Source organism: Drosophila elegans, unplaced genomic scaffold, assembly GCF_018152505.1.
Source record: "Drosophila elegans isolate 14027-0461.03 unplaced genomic scaffold, ASM1815250v1 contig_149, whole genome shotgun sequence".
NCBI classification, from domain to species: Eukaryota; Metazoa; Arthropoda; class Insecta; order Diptera; family Drosophilidae; genus Drosophila; species Drosophila elegans.
The window spans coordinates 24497450-24518477 of record NW_024545513.1 but is presented as its reverse complement, the minus strand read 5'-3'; the positions used below and the strand labels follow the sequence as shown (position 1 = coordinate 24518477).

The following is a 21028-nucleotide window of genomic DNA, read 5'->3' as shown; positions in this document are numbered from 1 at the left end:
TAACAGCTAAAACCGTACCACCCTACTAATTTGGCATTTTATTGTCTAGTCGGAACGGTCACATAGGCCCAGCACCCAAAAGAGAGGGACAAAAAACAGAACAGAGACAGAAACAGCGCAGCAACCAAAATAATAACAATTAATAATACTAAGTGTCCGCTAAAGATATTACACAAATAAAGGCAAACACTTACTAGCCTGGTTTTTCGCTAGTACTAGTTTTTTCGTTTGTCTGGCAGCAGTCTCTCATGGTTATTTTCTATTTTTTTCTGTTGCGACGCATAAATCGTCTTTTAATCGATATATAAGTTAACGGGAGAGTACAAAAACAAGGCGAACGATTTGCAGATTTAATGTCGCAGTTACTTTTTGTGCAGCAACAACAAGAACAACATTAGTGGTAGGCAACAACAACAAAATCAAAAACGAAAAACGACGAAAAAGAAATAAAAATAAAACGTACGACGCAGCGCAGTAGTGTCTGTATTGGTGGTGTGCGTGTGTGGGTGAGAGTGCGATAGAGCCAGCAATAGGGCTCTGCGTCGACGGCGGCAGCGGCAGAAGAAGAAACAAAAAAGTTCAGTTTTTTCAAACAAAACTCGAGCTCAGGCAGTTGAGTTTGCTGTGCGTCTCGAAAAAGCTAAAATTTGTAATTTGGAAGTAGCCTCAAATTAAGCAACAACACCTAAAGGGCGTGGCAAAACCAAAAAAAAGGGGCGAAAAAAGGAGAGAAAAGGCAAGACGCAGTTGGAGATTTTGTTGCTGCTGCTGCCGCCTGCAACAAACGAAGATAATAATAAAGAGGAGTTGAAAGACAACAATAATCATAAAGCACACACCAAAAAGGAAATCAACAACAACAAATTCTAGAACAAGGGAGACGGAGAGAAAAAGAGAGCCAGCAGCTGAAAACATATGATTTTTGTTTGTGTTGTTGTTTTTACGCGCGCTCTGTGGAACGAGTGAGAAACGTGGAACGAGCGAAACGAGTGGCATTGTTGTTGTGTTTCAGCTGCTGCTGATTCAACCAACGAACAGCCACAACAACGCAAGTGGTAAGTTCTTCCTCTTATTCCAATTGTTGTTTTTGTTTGACGCGCACAAAAAAAAACGAAATCGAAAACGAAAACGAAAGAAAATCGTGAATATATGAAAATTCAAACCTCTATTTATGCAACTATTTGTTTATTGTGGGCTCTGTCGAAATCACAGACGTGTAAATTGTGCAAACAAAGAGTCAAGAATTGAGCGAAAAATGGGAATACGAGAAGTGGTGAGAGATCAGAAATTGTACCAAGTTTTTGCTGTTTTTTAAATGCCAAAAGTAGTGGAAATTTTGTTTTGACTGTGACGCGAAAAAAAACAATATTTCAAAACACAAACGATGAAGGAAAAAATCACAGATACACTCGCCTATATATATGTGTGTGTATGTGCGCATTAGATGGGCAACAACAAAGCAGTAGAAACGAAACGAGCTGATAGTGGAACACATTTGGGCACAGTGGGTAAAAAAAATTCGAAAGTAAGAACTTACAAAAAGTGGTTAAACTAATTAAAAGAGAAAAATCATTCTAAACTTCAAACTTAAATGGATTGGTTTATTATACCTTCAAAATTATATTTAAATTTTGTACTCTAACGTTGTATTCATAACTATTTTTAAATATTAAATCATTTGAACTTTCTATAGTAGAGAAACAAGCGTATAAATACACCAGACTAGGTTTTATGTATTTGTTTCACTGTGCTGTGAGAGAGGGCAACAACAAAATCTCGTTGCAGCTGAGTTGCTGCCAATGCGTTTGTGTGCATTCAAGTGCATCTGGGTATATATGTGTTAGAGTTTTGTTTTCGTTTTCGGCTCTCTTCTTCTTTTTTGTCTCTCTCTCTCTCTTTCTCTTCTGACTTCTGTATATATTTTGATAATTGCTCTGCTTTTGGCTCTTTGTTTTCGAACTGTATTTAAAGACAACAGCAACAAAACGCTGTCGTGTAATCAAAAAATAACAAAAATATTTTGATGACACAAATTGCTTTCGCTTCATTTACAAATTTAAAACGCACATTAAAAGTGACATTTTTAAATTGCCTCCCCCAGTATCAGCCTGTTCTTCTTCTTTTTCTACCCCTCTTTCCTTCCTGCCTATCTACATATGTTTTTACCTAATAGAAATGTTTGCCAAAAATTCTGCCAATGTTTGGTCGAGTGGGTGGGTGAGTGGATGCCATTGAAAATAAGCAGAATCACAAAATCGGAGATACAAAACATAAAAAAAGCAAAATTGCATTCCGCTAGTCAACACTACAGTGAGACTTCAATAACATAACATTAACATTCAATGAACACTGTTTGATACCATTATTATTAAACTGTAGTTTAATTAAAAATTTTGTTTCTCTGATTATGGTTTTATACTACATCGCGACAAATGTTACGCATGCTATCTTGTTGACCCTGCATTTTTATTTGTAAGATCTACATATGTATGTTCAAATTAAGGTTTCATGGTTTTATCACAAAATAAGATTGAAATTCTGCGAAGGTTTTCCAAAAACGATATGATTTTACAAAGTAGTATTTTTGGATAGATAAAAACGTTTTATTTTAGGAACTGTGTTTATCAATGCCTTCTCCTATACTAATGTACATTAGTGCAAAATAATATGTTCCTTTAAAGTTTAAGCCAAGTTTTGCAGGGAAACTTAACACAATCCATTTTAAAGGTTATGTTGTGTGGCCCGTGGGTTAGTTTTATCTACTTTATACAAAGGGGTTCCTTTGTTTGCATCCAAGGACTACCGAAGGTTGAAGGACGGATCCGGGGAGGCAGTACCCTTATCATCTGATGTGGAGTACGGGGGCGTGTGTGACTGATATATAAACGTATTCCTCAATAATCTGCTTCAATAGAAATTACTTCGCCTGTAATCTAGTCAAAATAATCAGCTGTGTGTGGGTTGATGAACTTGTGCTATATAGAATGTGTTTCACAGATACGCTATAAAGTATGTATGTGTGTATGTGCACCCTAGAGAGACAGTGATAATAAAAAGAAATTACTATTTGGAATTTTGAGGTAACATTTTTTAAAATTTTAAGTTATCAATAAAACATTTTTCCTATTAAGTCCAGTAACTAAATCACAATGATATTTTATTGAATTGCTTATATGATTCAATTTTCTGTTTTAGTCACAGCCTAAAAACAAGTTTTAATTGCTAAAACTGATGAAATTGCATGTCTAATACTAAACGGTGTGCGATGGTATTTATAGTAACACCTGTTCGTTTGCTGCAATCGTGTGCGCGTGAGCTATTGTTGTATATTCTTTGCCTATCGTGAAAGGAAAAACAAAATACAAACAATTAAAAAAGACTTGCTGAGATTTTGTCAAGTAGCTTTTGGCAATGGGCAGCATAAACAATGGGACCCCAACAACAATCAACATAAAACACTCTCTTTTGGGGCCTCTCTTTTTGTTTTCTACCATTTCTCTCTTTCTTTCTGTCTGTCTTTCTTTGAAATTGCATTCTGCATGAGATTCGTTTATAAGTTGGCTTTGAACTTGCTCTGGAATTGATCAAGGATACGTGTAAACTAATACAAGTAGAGGTGCAGTTGTACCTCGATACATACAATTTTATTTAACTACAGTGACATGTGTGTTATTTTGCTTAAGCTTACACCATCTTAATGAAAAGACAAAATTTGTTCAAGGTCAACAGTACGTATGAGTAATACATTTTTAATCCAATGCAATTTATCCAAAAAATTTCTACTCGTATGCGTAAAAGCACAAAGCATAAGCTAAAGAAAGTGTGACTTTAAAGTTTTTATACAGGTTTGTGATGTACATAGTGTACAGTGTACATATTTAACCAAGAAATTCTATCTTGCATTTATATGCTCACTATAAATGTTTTATACTGCTTAAAATTTTGTTAAAACCGAGAATAAAACATTTAAAAATTATTCAGGGGACATATGTATGTACATTTTTGATAATGTCCTTTGTCTTGGAAGTTTGACTGTGTTAACATTCAATGTGGGCTTTCCCGAATCCCCTCACTGCTTCCTTCCATCTGCGAATGGCGAATTAATGCCTATTGCTGAACAAAGGCAAATGCGTTACCGATGGCCGCTGTGGGTGAGTGGGAAACAGAAACTGTGAGGGGGCGGTGGTCCCTCTCTTTCTCACAAAAGTAGCTGTTGAGTGTGTGTGTGACATTGCTTGTTGCTATTACAGTTATTGTTTTTAATGCGCGTGTGCCAAGCCAATTGAGAAATGCAACGATGCAGCTGCACTCCTCCCACACCCCGCTTTGTTTTACTGTTTACGGAGGCTTAACCCTAAACCCCCATATAACAATGTTGTTTCAGGAATTTTGAGGGATCCAAAGTATGCGCCCCTCTTTGAAATTCCATTCTGGTATTTCGCAATTATTACAAGCAATTAATTGAATCATTACGCCTTTACAACACGACTTCGTGCCTTATCATTTCCCAATTCGGAATAATATGTGCCATGTGCAAATTTGTACATATAGATAGAAACTATATGTGGCGAAATGGTCGTTTAATCAGCTGCCACCACACGTGGAAATGTTTTGCGAACTGCATGTATTCAGGAAGTCGTCATTTGATAGGGATTGTTTACCCGCTGTCCTTTGAACATTTGAAATAATTTTTGAATGGGTGTTGTCGGCTATGTTAAAACATTATAAATTAGCACATTATAAATTGGATAAATTTAGTCAGATCATGAATGGCTATATTTTCAGAAATTGAACTCATTGACTTGCTATTAAGATCTTATAATCAAATTTATCATTACGTCTCAACATCATTAAAATTTCAATAAAAACCTTAAACAGAAAAATATTAATATTATTAATTAAACCGTAATATCAGATGCCGAATTCGATTAGTTTATTAGCCCAAAAGTGCTGCACAAGGCAAACCCTTTTTTAAAACCCCATTTTCAAAAACACGACAATTTTTTAAAGTGATTAGAAAATGAATGCACTATATATTCCATCAAGATATGAAGCACTTTAAATAACTATGAATGTATGTAAATACTTATGTAAATGTTATTTTCAATATTTTCCATATGTTTGTCCAAAGTTTTTTTGTGTAGTCAAAGGGGTTAATAAATTTTCCATTTCTGGACAACTGTTGCTTGGTCGTCGTTTCCTATTCTCGCTCAGTTCCTTATGTTTCGCCAATAAGAAAGAGGAGAAAGAGATCTTTGGATTGGCTTAAACGGTTATTTCCAATAAATATGGGAAACAGCGAGTAGAGAACCGTATTGCTTGCTTCTTTGTGTTTGCATATTGCGTTTTGCTGGCGAATCGGAGGAATAAGGGACAGAAAATTGAAACTAGAAGCTAAAAGCTAAAGCAAATGGACTGATGATTTCTTCGTGACTTTGAGGTTTGTTGTTGTGGTTTGAAGCTTGTTTTGCTTTTTGTATGTGCACTTAAAAAAAACGAATGTGGTTTTGTTTTTTGAGTTTCTGTTTGATATCTTAAATTCGTAAGCATCTTTGGTTGTTGTTTTATTGCATTTAATTTGCGCCCCATGGAATTGACAAGGAAGAAGGGGGACACAAAGCAACCGAAAAATACACGTAATGCGCTAATAAATTGGTAACAAGAGAGCGAAAAGTGGGTGGGGATAGAGGTGTGAGTGGGTGGTGTGGTGGGTGGGGGGCTCTGTCTAAAAATTAAAGCAGTTTGATTGAGACAAAGGGAAAACGGAACGAAATAGAATGACCAAATGGGACCATGAAATGTGCGCTTTAGGGTGGACGTTGGTTAAATGTTAATTCTTTGTTAAAAAAAAAAACAAATTTGTTTCGTAATAGCTGCCAGAAGGGAAATAAAGTTTATCACTTATATGAAATATAAATATATTTTAATTCATTGCCTGTATAAGTAATAATTTTCTGAATTTGATTTCCATAAGTAGATTGAAAACAATAACGGTTTTCACTTACACTTGGGAAAAAATGAAAAGCAAATAATCGGGATCACATGCAATATTTTTTTTAATGAGATATGGAAGAAGTTTACGAACGTTACAAATGTGTTATAATAATATGCATAAACCAACAAAAAATCCAGCATATTATCATAAGATCTTTAAAGTTTAAACTATAAGTTCAGAGTGCATATAACACAAACGGCGGTCAAGGTTTTTGAGGTGTAGACACATTTTATTTAGTGTGTTTCAAAACTGCCCCCTTTTTTGGGTTCACCCCAAAAACAGCGACGCGTATGTGTGATATTGTACAATTTGTTTATTTATTGCTTTTGCTTTCTATTTACAGTTGACAACAAGAGAGCCAACGACAGAGGGATAGAGATAGGGAGAGCCAAAGAGCAGGAAGAGACAACAACTGATCAGACACAGTGTCTCCAGGAGAGGCGACAAAAGAGAAAGACATACGGGAGAGAGCAACAAGCGAGAACTGCCAACCGCCACCCACTGCCACCCACACCTCCCGCCACCCACAGCTACATACCACGCAAAGCCGCCCGCTGCCGTCTACTGCCCTCCAGTGTGGAGGCACTGCATCATTGGCACCAGCTGTGGTAGCAGCTAGAAGAGGAGCGATTCCGGCGGCCAGTAGTTACCACCGGCTAATCCCAGCATCCGCATCATGTCCGCGGACTCGCCACGCCGCCATCCCTCCGGCGTGGTCGGTTCCGGCATTGGATCGGTCTCCGGATCCGGCTCTGGCGGCGGCAGCAGCAGCAAATCGGGCGGCACCGCCGTTCCAGCCATTGTGCCACCGCAAACAGTGTCGGATCGCTCGATCCTCGACTCGGCCATCGGTTTCATAAACGATGTGACCCTGGCCAATCAGCCGGTACAGGATCCCAAGGACACCATCACCTGGGCCCGTTTCGAAACGGGTGCGGATGTGAGCGATCCGCGTTTCGGCGACGACTGGGAACTGGAGGGTAATGCAGCTCCGCCCCTGCTCCTAATACTCGGCTACGGTCTGGGCGTCCAGGTGTGGGCCATCCCAGCCAATGGCGAGGCTGTGGAGGTGCTATCCTGGCGCCACGGCGTCGTCACTGCCCTCCGGGTGCTGCCCACGCCGGCCACGGCTGCCGCTCTGGACGAGAACGGGCGGGCGGATGAGCCGGTCGATGCCTTTGCCGAGAAACGTCCGTTGGTGGCACTCGTCGATGGAGGCAGTGCAGCGGCCAGTGGCTTACTGACCGGTGGCTCGGGATTGGGTGGCGGCGGAGGAGTCACAACAGCTGGCGGCTCGGGGGGAGGAGTTGGCGGTATCGGCGTATCGGCCGCTGCCCAATTCAGTGCCGTAAACTTTATGTCCCTCAAAACGGGCGTCCAGGTCAAGACGATTAAGTTCAAGAACGCCGTGCTGGACATTCAGGCCAATCGATCGGCGGTGGTCATCACGTTCCACGAGCGGATCGCCGTCTTCGATGCCAGGACGCTGGAGGATCGTCTCACCATCACCACCTGCTATCCCAGTCCGGGGTGAGTAAATTTACTTCTTGGGACCGGAATTATTGTATTCTTGCCCTTATTTATTTGTATTTATTTAATCAAAATTTCCTAGTGCTACAAGTTTCACAAACTTAAATTTTAGGCACTAGTCACAAAAGTTTATTTATACATTTGACAGGAAAAGGTACTTTAACTTATAATTAACAATAAAAGTAGCAGAAAAATAGTTGAATAATTTAATTTTTTAAGATAGGCGCATTATGATCCTTCAATTCAAACTTAACATTCATTGTTGTATTATTTGTATATTTTCTTATTCATTTCTTAATACTTTTTGATTATTCAGTTTTTAGTCAAGTTATTTACTTCTAATAAATCCATATTAATTCGTTTAAGTAAAGCTTTTAAATCTTTCAAGTCGAAGCAAAACGCCAACATTTCATGATAAAAATGGATTATTATAATATTGAACACGCCGAATTGTACCTACGATTTAATCATTTAGCCAAAAATAGAATTAAACTGATCACCAAAGCATTTCGAATTAAATAAATTTATAGAGATAATGATAATTAGGAGCTTATGAAGGCAATTTTTATTTTACCGTTGCAGCGGGTAACTTTAATTGTAGTTTTTTTTCGATTAGTAATGTGAATTAGGAAAAGTTTGACTTAATTTTAAAATTAATGTGAACTAATTCAAATGAATTACTCTTTCTCTGCAGGATTAACCCCAATCCCATTGCGCTGGGACCACGCTGGCTGGCGTATGCGGAGCACAAGCTACTGCACTCCAAGCGCAGCGGCGGCGGATGCGATGGCGAGGGCGTTCCCAGCTACACGGCCACTGTGCTCAATGCGGCCAAATCTCTGGGCAAGGGACTGCGCGAACTGGGCGAGCAGGTGGCGGCCGGATTGACGGGCACCACCGCCGGCAGCGGTGCCAGCTCCAAGAGCAGCAGCTTCGACTCGGCCAGTGGCGGTCCGGATGCCAAGCAGTCGGGTGTGGTCACCATCATCGATGTGAAGGTGGGTACTAGGACAATTCTGCCATTGCTAAGCCATTTGAAACACACCCGAACCGAACTGTTTTTAATTGCAGCATCCGGTGAAGGACTACAGTCCCACGACGGGCACCCCGTTGAGCTCCATGGGCGGCTCACAGGGCGGTGGCGATCCGATCGTGGCCCACTTCGTCGCCCACAGCGAGGCTCTGGTGGCCATGGAGTTCGACAGCTCCGGCATGCTGCTCCTTACCGCCGATCGGCGCGGACACGACTTCCATGTGTTCCGGGTGCAGCCGCATCCGGTGGGTCCCAGCCTGGCCGCCGTACACCACCTGTACGTGCTGCATCGGGGCGATACAAGCGCCAAAGTGCAGCATATCGCCTTCTCGCTGGACTCGCGCTGGGCTGCCGTGTCCACGCTGCGCGGCACCACCCACGTCTTTCCCATCACGCCCTACGGTGGCGCCATGGGCGTTCGCACGCACACCTCGCTGCACGTGGTGAACAAGTTGTCGCGCTTCCACCGGAGCGCCGGTTTGGGAGCAGACGGGCGCTCCAGTTCGCCGATCTCGCACTCGGAGAGCACGACGTTCGTGCAGTCGCTGCAGCCGTATCATAATCCCACATTGCCGCCGTATCCGCGGCCGTCGGTGGTGCAGCCGCTGGCCCAGCTGCGCCAGCCCTTTACCCTCGGATCGCCGCCAGGATCGGCGGGTCTGGGCGTCGGTGGTGGGGTGTCCGGGGGCGGCGGAGGCATGGGCAGTGGTGTGAGTTCCGGCGGTCATGGAGGCGTCGGCGTGGGCAGCAGCAGCAGCCAACGGCAGCGACAGCGCCTCTCCTCGCTGTCGGACGACAGTGGCAAGCCGCTGAGCGTCTGCTCCATCTTCGCCAAGTCGCGCTCCTGGCTGCTGGAGCCACCAATGGCGACACGAGAGCAGCCGCACCGCGTCCAGCGCAAGGCGGTGGATTCGCTCTTCGTGATGGCCGGCCACGGGGCGCTTATTCAGTATGACCTGGACACGAAGCTAGCCTCACGTGAGTTGTCCGCCTTTTGGGTTTTCTATCAGCTTACCATATATATGGCAATCACCGATCAATTGCAGATGTTGCCAAAGAGAAGATTTGTGATGACACGCCCATCGAGCTGGAGGTGGAGGCCCGCGCCCAGTGGAATCTGGGTCGGCGCAGGGATGGATCTCAAGAAATCATACCACCGCTGTCGCTGGACAACTGGCTGATCAAGGATCGCCATGCCAGCCTGCTGCTGGACAGCGCCCATCATTTCGACGAGCCGGACGAGCGGGCCGAGAGTTGGCTGGCCCAGGTGGAGATCATCACGCATGCAGGTCCCCATCGCCGCCTGTGGATGGGTCCGCAGTTCGTCTTCAAGAACTACAATACGCCCAGCGGGTGAGGAATGATCTTTAGTTCATTTGTATACTGCCGAGTTACTGCATTCCATTTAATTTTGTAGTAGTCATTTGAAGACTTTTAATTTAGTCAAACTCACGTGTATGTTTTACTTTGTCCAGTTCCAATCTGAACCACGTCGATGCGGAGGCTGTGGAGATAGGCGTTACCAAGACGACCACCACCGCGTTGCCCTCGACGGCAGCTGCCTCCTCGGCCTTGGGAGTGGGTTCGGTGGGCGGCAAGGATCGCTCCAGTCCGCTGAACATGCCTCTAAATGCGGCCACTTCGGTGGGCGGAGGTGGCATCGGTAGCTCTGCAGTGACGGGACGCAGCGGTGCCGGAGTACCGGTTCTAATCGAATCGGGATCTTACAGTGAGTAGAGGATCATCCCAGGTCCAATTGCATCCAGAACTAACGTGTATTTTCTATGGACCTAATAGGCAGCATTGAGCAGAGTCCCAAGTTGATGGATCGCTTCCGACATGGCCACTTGGATTCAGATTATGGACATGGCGACACACGTCTAAAGGAGGATTTGGCGGACGCCATGCGTGAGTCCCCATCCACGGCAGCGGCGCGACGAGAGACTACGGGTGAGTGGCTAGCCAATCCCATACCGTCCTGGATAGATGTATACATAAATATCGCATGTTGTGCAAGACTAGCCGATGATTTTGGCAAGGGTTTTTTGCTTGTGTGGTCGTTTTGTTTACGGTCACACACAGTGAATAAATCCCTGGAATCAGAGGCATCCTCATTGATCGTTAGCTGGTTCTTGATGTCTTCACAAATCTGTTTATTAATTGTCTACGATCTATACAAACGTATTTTATGTTCTCCTTTACTTTTAAATCTTTTTATTTTTATTTACTTTTGTGATTTGTTTTGAAAACACATATTTATCTCTAAGTATATATATTTTTACATTTTTTAATTTCGAACGCTTTCAAAATGAAAATGTTTAATTCAAAATATTTTTGGTGGTCAAACAAAAACAAAAAAAAAAATGTTTTTTAATCTTGGTTATAAAACACCACGAAATTGGCATTGGTTGTTGGTTGATGAACTTTGATGATATGATGCTGATGATGATGATGTTACAGCCATCCCTCCTACCTCTCACCTTTGCATGATCCTTGAACTCAACTTTCTCATTTCACAAAGCTTTCTCCTCATTCTTCATCCATTTACATTTTCCTCTTTCTCTCTGTGTGTTCGTGTGAGCGTGTGTATTGGAGTGTTTTTGTGGTGTAAGTGTTTTGGGTTTTTTTTAAAACTTTAGTTGTTGAACTTTAATTTTTCTAGTCGGAACAAAAGTCATTTATACAAATTAACATAGAATTTATTTGGTGTTTTTGTCTAGCCGTAATTGAGATACAACTACAATTAACCTATTTCTATTTTAATGACAACTAAATTTAAGCTAACCACATTTTTGTCACAGCAGTGCCCCTATCCAAATAAAAGACACACAAAACCCCAACCATACATATATACAAATCTACTTTTAACATTTGTTTGCCCCATTGGTCGTTCTTAATCCTGTCGTTGTCGTACACTAGATTCATTGGAATTTGGTCGGACAGATCGGTTAGAATGTATGGAAATATACATATATACGTATCCCCGATCTTGTCAGATTTTCCATAAAAAATTTGGTACTCCATCTATCGATTTGATGGCTTTTCTCTTCACTAAGAAACATATTGATTTTTTTCAATAACCCTTTTGCTTTTTTATTAGACTCTTACATTTTAACACTCTTGATTACACATTTATTTATAATTTTAAGATTTCTTAAACATTTCTTACCAGTTTTATGCTTTTCAACACTGTTTTTAATTCTGTTTTTTTATTTTTTGCCATTTATCTTATTCGAATAAATTTATTTTAACAGTGTTTAAGTTTTATTATACGCTTTTACTTTTTACCTCTTCAATACACATATTTTTTAGCATTATTGGTATTCGTTTAAATTTCTTGTATACATTTTAGCATTTATTTATACCTGTTGCCCCTTTTTAACACGTCTGTTCACGTTCCACACTTTTCACCAACACGTCCTGTTAAATTTTGCTCTGCTCACCCCGTTTTGTATGTTTTTAACCTTTAATCTTACGTCTTTCACCACATGGTTGCACTTTTCACCACAGTGTTGCACCTTTCAACCCTCTGCTTCGCCGCTGCCTCTTCTTCTTCTGCTTCATTCCTTTTATGGGTGCCCCCCTTTATGTCCCTTGTCTCTCGTGATTTATTTAATACACTTTTCAATTTTATTCGTTTGCTAAAAATGACGAAAGGAAAATTCTAAATCGAAAAGTTCATTGCACGTGCGAGTGAGAAAGCCATAGAGTGATTGGGGGCGAGTGAGATGGAGGGAGTGAGAAAGCAAGAGGGAAAGAGAGAGAAAGAACGGTTGAGAGGAAAGAGCACATTAATCTACATGAATCTTTTAATAAAAAGCCAAAGCCATTAAAATTTCGAAAAACGCAATTCAAAATTCACTATAAAACAATATCCAGTTTCTTTATTATTTCCCCAAAATCAATGTCACGCTATTTTCTTAACTTTAATCTATAATTCTTTTCGTTTTCACACTAAAACAAAAAAAAAAAAAACAGAAAAAAAAAACATGACAGATTAAAAAGTTTATTTTCGTTTTCCATTTTTTGAGTTGCCCGAACAAATGTATATTATAAATTTACAAAGTTTTAATTTCTGTTTCACGTTCGATTTTCCTTTTTTTGTTTTGAGTGTTTTCCGCTTCCTTTTCGATCGATCAACTGCTCGAAAAATAAAAGACTTCAAATGCGCTACTGCCAATAAAAAAAACCAAGCTTAGCTAAAGTATTAAAAAACTATAAATAGAAAAAAATCAACAGAAGCTTAAATGTATTTTCAAATTAAACATTTTCAAAACTTCGAATCAAGATCCAAATCAAAATTCGCCTTTGGCTTTTTGTTTTTTGTTTCCTGTACGAACCAAAATGCGCTTTTCTCATAATTTGTTTTCTCTTCTATTTCTCTTTTTCTCCGCTCTGTGTTCTGTGTCCTGTGCCCCACCGTTGTTGCCCCGTCTCCAGCAGCTCCAGATCAGGCTGCTCCGCCATGTGGCGATCACCTGGCCTCCTCGGTCCCGGCCTCCGCGGATCATCTCTTGGCCGCCGGCGGAGGAAGTCTGTCCTCGAATTGTGATAATGCCTGCTATTACGATGCCCTTGCCGAGCACGAGACTCTCAATGACCTGGACGAGGTGGAGGAGCATCAGCATCAGCACCAGCCGGAGACGACGGAGACGCATTTGCACTCGATGGATTCCATTTCCGCCCTGGCTTCCGTCCTGCCCAACATTTGCAGCTATTCCCGCGTGGAGAAAATGGTCAATCCCTTGGGCACGGTCACGGATCTAAATGCAGGCATCTCCGGTGAACTGCAGACGGATATGCTGGACGAGGTGGTGGGCCAACTGGCCGCCGAGGAGTCGGTGATCCATGAGAATTGCGATGAAGCCCTCTTCCGGCCGGTGGTGGCCATCTTCTGCAGTGATCCGGTCGAAAGGCAAAAGCTCCTCCAGAAGGATGGCAAGGCGGAGGAGGCCACGCCATCGGAGCAGGACCAGGCTAATTGCCAACCGCCAGTGGTGCTGGTCAATAAATTGATTGTACCAGTGATTGCCAAGGAGGTGGATGAGGTGCTCGTCCAGAAGGAGAAGCAGAAATCCCAGAAGCAATCGCACAAGGCGCAACAGCAGCAACAGCAGCAGCAGCAACAGCAGAAAACCCTGCGATCCCTGGCAGCCGACGAGGATGCTGCGCAAGCACAGAAGTTCGCGGAGCTTTCGCATCTCAACAAGCCGAAGGGTAACATCAACAACAGTAAAACTGCCAGCCAGAAAAGTGGAAGTGGCACCTCCGAGGATGAGGGCACCACAACCGCTATCGCGAAATCAGCGAAGAAGGCCAAGTGTAACAAGCAAAAGACCAGCGGAAAAGTCAGCGAAGTCAAGAAGCCGGAATCAAAGAACCCGGAACAGGACAAGATTGTGGCGCAGGAGGAGATGAAAGTCCAGGAGGAAGACTCGGATCCGGAATCGGATCATGCCGATAGCTTGCTGGCCAACAAGAGCAGCATTGCTGCTGTCATGGTGAGCAGTGCCAGTGCCCAGGGATTAAGTTTGCATGTGGAGACAAGTGCACCGGATGCGGAGGACGAAAACGAGGAAGAGGAGGTAGAGGAAGAGGAAGAGCAGGAGCAGGAAACTGATAAAGAGCCCCCGCAGATTGCCAAAAAGAAGCAACAACCAGGCGGAGCAGTGGCAACCATGACAATCGACAAGGAAAAGGAGAAAGCCAAGGAGAAAGAGCTAAAGCTTAAAGAAAAAGAAAGGGAAGCCAAACTAAAGGAAAAGGAAAAAGAAGAAAGGCTTAAGCTCAAGGAAATAGAAGAAAAGATTAAGGAGAAAGAACGAGAAGAAAAGCTGAAGGAAGAAAAGATCAAGGAAAAGGAAAGGGAAAGGGAGGAAAAGCTAAAGGAGAAGCAGAGACAAGAAAAGATCAAGGAAGAAAAAATTAAGGAGAAGGAAAGAGAAGAAAAGGAGCGAGAAGAAAAGCTTAAGGAGAAACGAAAGGAAGAGAAGCTCATGGAAGAAAAGATCAAGGAGAAGGAGAGAGAAGAAAAGCTCAAGGAAAGGCAAAGAGAAGAAAAGATTAAAGAGAAAGAAAGAGAGGAAAAGGTCAAAAAAGAGCGAGAAGAAAGGATGAAGAAGGACCGAGAAGAGAAACTCAAGGAGAAGGAAAGAGCTGAAAGGATCAAGGAGAAGGAAGAAAAACTTAAGGAGAAGGAAAGAGAAGAAAAGCTTGAGGAGGAAAGGATCAAAGAGAAGGAGCGAGAAGAAAAAATCAAGGAGAGGGAGGAGCAGCTCAAGAAAAAGGAAAGGGAGGAGAAACTTAAGGAAAAAGAGAGAGAAGAAAAGCTCAAAGAGCAAGAAAGACTGGAGAAGCTCAAGGAGAAGGAACGAGAGGAGAAGCTGAAGGCAAAAGAATTGGAAGAAAAACTAAAAGAACGGGAAAGGGAAGAAAGGCTAAAGGAGAAAGAGAAATCTGAAAAGGAGGCGAAACTGAAGGAAAAAGAGGAGCAGAAGGAAAAAGAGTACAAACTCAAGGAGCGCAAAGAGAAAGAAAAGGTCAAGGAGAAGGAAAAGGAAAAGCCTCTTGAAACCGAAAAACCCCTCATCCCGGCCAATGTGACCAGTCCCTGGAGGCGAGTCATCGAAGAGACTCCACCAAAACTGCCCGCGGCTCAGGATTATCCCAGCCTGGGCAAGAAACCCACTAAAATGAGTCCCGAGAAGAAGCGAGATGAGAAACTGCTGCCAGGACTCACCACTCCTCCAAAAGAGGTCAAGGACAACTTCGAGGACTTCCTCTGCGGTTTGAAGCCACTGGACGCCTTGCCACCGCTTCCTGCTCTCGAACCCCTGGAGGTCAAGGGCGACTCCAAAAAGGAACCGGTCAGTCTAATCAATTTTGAAAGCCCGCTGCAGGAGAATGCAGCGATCCCACGCAAGATTTCCCCGCCACCCCGGGGATTTACCGAACAGAATCTGATTCTGGCCCTGTGCGGTTCACTGCACTATGAAAACGAGCAGAACGAACGGATGCGGGAATCTGAGGCAGAAGCCCAGGCCGAGGTGGATACCACACCAGAAGCACCCGTATACATTAGCCTTGATGCACTGGCCCTGCAGAAATCCACCTCCACATCGAACAACTCTTCCGGATCCGAGGAGATTGTCATTATGGAGGAACCTGTCAAGAAATTGAGCAAGAAGCACAAGCGGTTGAAGCATCTCCAGCTGCAGCAGCAGCAGCTGGAAAGAGATCGAGAACCGGACGATGAGGAGCTGCGTCCACTGATCAGCATTAGCATGTGTGATTCCCAGCTGGAAGTGCAGGAGCTAGCTAGTGCTGGTGCTGATGCTGCTGCTGCCAAGGCGATGTCCGATGACGACGACGATGGAGTTAGGGAGGAGCTGCATCCGAAGGAGCCAGAGCAATCACTGCCCGAGGATCTGCTGCACTTTGGCAGCAGTGGCGTGGCCCCGACCATCGCTACCACCACGGACAGCGACGGACCCCTGCCGGCCACCACATCCGATGACAATCTGGTCTACGGCTCCGCCACACACACCACCCAGGCCGCACCGCACAAGCTGAAGACCAAGAAGCTGGAGCACAAGATCAATCTGATAGCCGCCATCGAGGCGGCCACCTCCTCGTCCACATCCTCGGCGGAGGAGAGCAGCGTGGAGACCACTATTCATCCGGATCCTACGGGCCTGGGCCTCGGCATTGGCTTGCCATCCCATTCCGCTGGCAGCGGGGCAGCTGGTGCTGCTGGCAGCATGGCCATGGGTGCTACCACCTCCTCTGCCACGTCCCAAGGCACCGCCGCCGGAGGCGTAACTTCTGTGGGATTGGGCGTGGGCGTGGCCAGCCCGCCAAGTGCCACAAAGAAGAAGACGAAGCGACGCAAGAGATAAGAATTAGCGATTTGTTTGCTGTGCGTCTTTAGCCTGGTGGTGCTGTGGCATCTGTACGCCACCAATCGACAAGATGGAGCACCCACTGCCCATGCGCTCCAACAGCATCATCCGCCAGCGCCTCCTCCTTCTCCTCCTTCAGATCATGCATTACCATCGGAAGAGCCAGGACAACCTGACCATGATCATGATCATGATCCTGATCAGCCAGATCAGCCAGAACAGCACGATCCCATCTTGAAGCAGGAGGAAGTTGGTGAGCAGCCGGTGGACAGAACCAGGGACAAGTAGTAGGGGACATACCAGAGGACAGCAGCAAACACCCAGCAATTTAAAAGCTATAAATACAAGAGCGACAAGCAACCACGACAGATAATGACTCTAGATTCTTAACTATTAGCTGTGTGCGAGAAAAGTATATCATTTCAGTAACCACAAAACAAAAACGCAAGAAACAAAAAAAACAACAAAACACAAAACTCTACAAAAAAATTGTGATTTATCGAAAAGAAAAACAAAAAAGTTAGTTATAATTCATAATTTAAAACGAAACAAAATAACAAAACGACTGTAGCTGTTCGTTTAGACAAAAAAAAAAAAACAAACATAAAAACAAACGAGGAAAAGCGACAAAAAATATTTAATTACTAACCGATTTTTAAGTGCAAAGTTATGTTGTTAGCTATACACTTCTAGAAATTATAAATACAACCAGATATATTTATATAAATCACACAAAAATTATATATATAAATATATATAGGAAAGAAAAAGGCCTAAACGTAAACACTGATCAAGTATCAAAAATAATTAATGCTCTCAAATTGTATATACAAAAGGCCCCCGAAAATCCGCTCAGTGTGGAAATCGAAATTTGTAAAGTTGATATCCTGCCCCTTAGCTTACACACACACACACACACACATGCAGCTATAGCTTGCAGGGCACACAGTTGGAGTTAATGGTTAATTAAAAATGCAACTCCATAGAAGTATCAATTTAAATCCATAGAATGATTTTCCCAAGAAATTGTACACTTTCTCTGCTGCCCAAAATCCAACTGCGTGTAACTTTTGCAAGCAACTAATATCTATAAAACATATTGATTATAATACTAATTGTCCAATGTCACAATTGTTTTGAACTTGTTTTAGGCTTTGCTTTCGTTAAGTTTTCTCCATACTCAGTTAAGTTTCATCTAGTTTCTCCCACACTCAAAGTCTCTTTTTTATTTTATATATTGTATTGTTTCTCTACCATACTCGATGTTTGTTAATTTATTAAATTTATTAGAAAATGGTCTCTTGTGTATGTTTTTTAATTTGTTTTTTTTTTTTTTTATTTCCATTATTTTCTTTAAAAGATTGTAAAAAGTGAGGAAATCAATTATTTTCTGTACATATATTTCGTATACAAATTATTTTTAACTCGCAGTATTTATGATTTACGTTTGAGAGATGGATAGTTGGATGAAAAAAGGAGGCAAGGAAATCGCTAAACACTAAAATTTAATTTAATTAAATGATGTATCATTAAATAAATGCAATTTTAGTTAAAACAACAAAAGCGCCTGTAAGATGTTCTCATTGGGTTTTGGGGATCTTGTTTTGCAGGTTTAATACCTTAAAAATTATGAAATATATTTTCAAAATATAAATATGGAATGTTTATTGAATGGTTTTGTGATATTTTAAGTGCCATTACTTTTGGCTAGGTTTAAAAAAATTGTTTTTTTTTCCCCCGTTTATTACGATTATGCTTGTATATTAATATGAATATGATATTCTTTGGAAAAATATAATTTTCAATAGAAGTTCCAAGCGTTTAATAATAATAAAAATATAAATAAAATATTTTGAATTAACTATTAATTCCAAAAAAATATTGGATATTATAAATAAGTAAAGTTATTCCAGGAATACCCTACAAATTTTTTTAGGGTATATATTTTATTTTATAATGTTTTTATACATTTTGTGAAGAATATAGAAAAAATTATATGAAATATATTGAATTTTAAAATATTCCAAATTTAAACTTAAAATAATGTTAAATGTGTTTCTTATTTAGGAAACTATTTTACCACGGATCAGCTGGATGGCACGGCCCACAACAACAACAATAACATCAACAACAACATAATCCCAACCAAAGGCAACTTAAATCCCAATACGATGCTGAGCAACAAGGGCCAGAAACCAGAGGTCACGGATGCCGCAGATTATCCCATTCGGCATTCATTCGGCGATCACGGTGAACTCTCCACGGTGGTGAACATCGAGGTCTTCGACGATCAGCTGAGCCTGAGCAGCATCAGCACCAACAGTCGTCTCTCGCTAGAAGGACCGCCGTCGCAGTCGTCGCCGCCACTCAGCCTGACCAACGGCCTGATGGACACCAATCTGATGCACTTCAGCGAGAGTGCGACCGCCACTGGAGCAGTGCCCCAGCGAGGTGGTGGCTCATCGCGTTTCGAGGTGGACGTTGATCTAAATGGCGTGGATGACGATGAGGCTGAGGATGATGATGAGGAGGAGGATGCTGATCTGGATCGAGAACGAGATCGGGATCGGGAACGGGAGGATCACCAGCTGGGACGACGGAATTTGTGAGAGTTAATGCAGAGGGCGGGCCTGTTGGGCGGTCAGCTCCAGTTGCGTCGCATCTGCGCCCAGCTCTTCAGTCCGCGTGATGCTGGCGAGGATCCCTAGACATAGCTTTTGGTGCTTGCTCTACCCCGTATACCCGTATCTGTATCTGTATCTGTATCTCCATCTGTAGCTCCATCTCCATCGCCATCTGCATCGGCATCGGCATTGGTATTCGTATCTGTATCTGTGTCTCTGACGAGCTATTGTAGTTTAATTTTGCTTGTTTTGTTTAGTCCAAAAGTAGTCGATAGTCGATATCCGGAAGCCTATTTTTTTCTTAATTGTTTGATGTTTGAAAAAAACACACAAAGCCCCCCCGAAAACTAAAAAATGTGAAATGCCAATGCAATAAAAAAGAGAGAAAACAAAATCTTGCGGAAAGATATATAAGCATAAGAAATAGATCAGATCAGACCTCAGCTGAATGCCGTGATATTTAAAATAAAATTTAACAAACACAAAATAAAACAAAAAAAAAGAAAAGAAAAGAAAAGAAAAGAGAAGAAGAGCGTAGAACGAACGAGAGGCGAAATACAATACAATATTAAATATACATAAACATATATCTAGAAATCGAAAGGCGCATAAGAGTAACCACAATGAACCACAAAATATGAAATATGTAATAGCATAATAACTCCTTCTACTTACCCTAAACCTAGACTAAAGAAAAAACAAAAAACAAAAAACTCCTTTAAGCCCTTCTTCGAAAAAGATGTTCACCTTCTTTCGATTCGCTTATTTTTCCAACATTTTTTTTTTCCTTAATTAAGTAGGAATTTAGTTTTGTATACTTTTCTATGTAAACCAATGAAGTCCAGTTCAACAACCCACTGTGCGTTTTGTGACTATTGAATGGGGAGTACAAACAAAAAACATATATATATATATTTAAAAATTATTACTATTATACAGACATCCCCTTCCATAGTTGTGAAATGCACTTTTAATTGTAAAGATAAACCGATTCCAACTCTTGATTCTGCCTTCAGCATTCAAACTTTTGTTAATTCGTCAAGTCTGCTACGAGAATTCATTCCAGGAAAATTTTAAAGCTCACACAAAAACCTTAACGTAAAATCAATGATAAAGTTGGCGAAATAAATGAGAAAATAAAAAACATATCCATTTACAGAAATACTTATAGTATAAATATTCCCACATTGGTGCATTATCGACATCCCAAAAGTAAAGTCTTTAGAGAACAGTTCAAACTGCATGGCGAAACATACAAACATATATTATATTTTTATAAACGTTGAACGATGATCTACACATTAATATATTATAGATGAGCATACTGAGAAATCCCATCCCAAAAATAATCAAAAATCAATCGCAGATAAGCAACGAAAATTTGCTTATGTTGCCGCTTCCTGTTTCCACCTAAAACAAAAAAAAATAAAAAACTAAGGTCGCTGAAAAAATAAACATAGATACAAAAACATACACAAACGCGCATACTGCTGGCCAGGTTGAGGTTGTGGATATAGAAGTTTGAAGATTTTATATAAAAACGATGAGGATGAAAGATTTGTGAGAGGAAACATATTTTTTATACTTGCAACTATCTCGTCTTCATTTTGTCTTTTCGATTTTCAAAACGTTTTTTAGCCACCTAAGTCTACGGATATGACTTCGCATATATATATATATACACAACATATAGATACGCAAATTGGCAAACAATTTACTTAAAACCTATATCTACATATACGAGTATATATATCTACATATATGTGGACATCCTATCTGATGTTCATTTCGTGTCGTCGCATGTCTTTCCCCTTAGTTAATCCAAAATTATACAAAACAAAAGCTTACAAAAAAAAACAAAAAAATACAACTTTTTTAATTCATTTGTATAACCGAAAGTGTCATAGAATTCATTTTGAGAGGTCGATTTTAGAATTGATTTCAC

The 21028-nt window shown here is 41.6% G+C and overlaps 1 protein-coding gene across 3 annotated transcripts; it reads left to right on the top strand.

Moving 5' to 3' along the window:
- Positions 1 to 56: 56 nt before the first annotated feature.
- On the top strand, positions 57 to 20994 carry LOC108148135 (breast carcinoma-amplified sequence 3 homolog). Of its 3 annotated transcripts, none has more exons than XM_017274986.2 (8): positions 57 to 1055; positions 6339 to 7525; positions 8220 to 8523; positions 8597 to 9536; positions 9605 to 9911; positions 10034 to 10287; positions 10356 to 10508; positions 12999 to 16456. In XM_017274986.2, the coding sequence occupies exons 2-8, from the start codon at positions 6672 to 6674 to the stop codon at positions 16454 to 16456; spliced, it is 6270 nt and encodes a 2089-aa protein (XP_017130475.1). In that variant the 5' UTR covers positions 57 to 1055; positions 6339 to 6671. The 3 variants fall into 3 exon arrangements, with proteins under 3 accessions (XP_017130475.1, XP_017130476.1, XP_041566283.1); XM_017274987.2 differs by lacking the exon at positions 12999 to 16456 and adding an exon at positions 18527 to 20994 and having other exon boundaries at positions 60 to 1055; XM_041710349.1 differs by lacking the exon at positions 57 to 1055 and adding an exon at positions 1175 to 1273.
- The last annotated feature ends 34 nt before the right edge of the window (positions 20995 to 21028 follow it).

Coding starts and splice junctions, on each gene's coding strand:
- LOC108148135 (XM_017274986.2), top strand. CDS start 6,672: ATGTCCGCGGACTCGCCACGCCGCCATCCCTCCGGCGTGGTCGGTTCC. Junction 7,526..8,219: donor ACCTGCTATCCCAGTCCGGG/GTGAGTAAATTT, acceptor CTTTCTCTGCAG/GATTAACCCCAATCCCATTG. Junction 10,288..10,355: donor AATCGAATCGGGATCTTACA/GTGAGTAGAGGA, acceptor TGGACCTAATAG/GCAGCATTGAGCAGAGTCCC.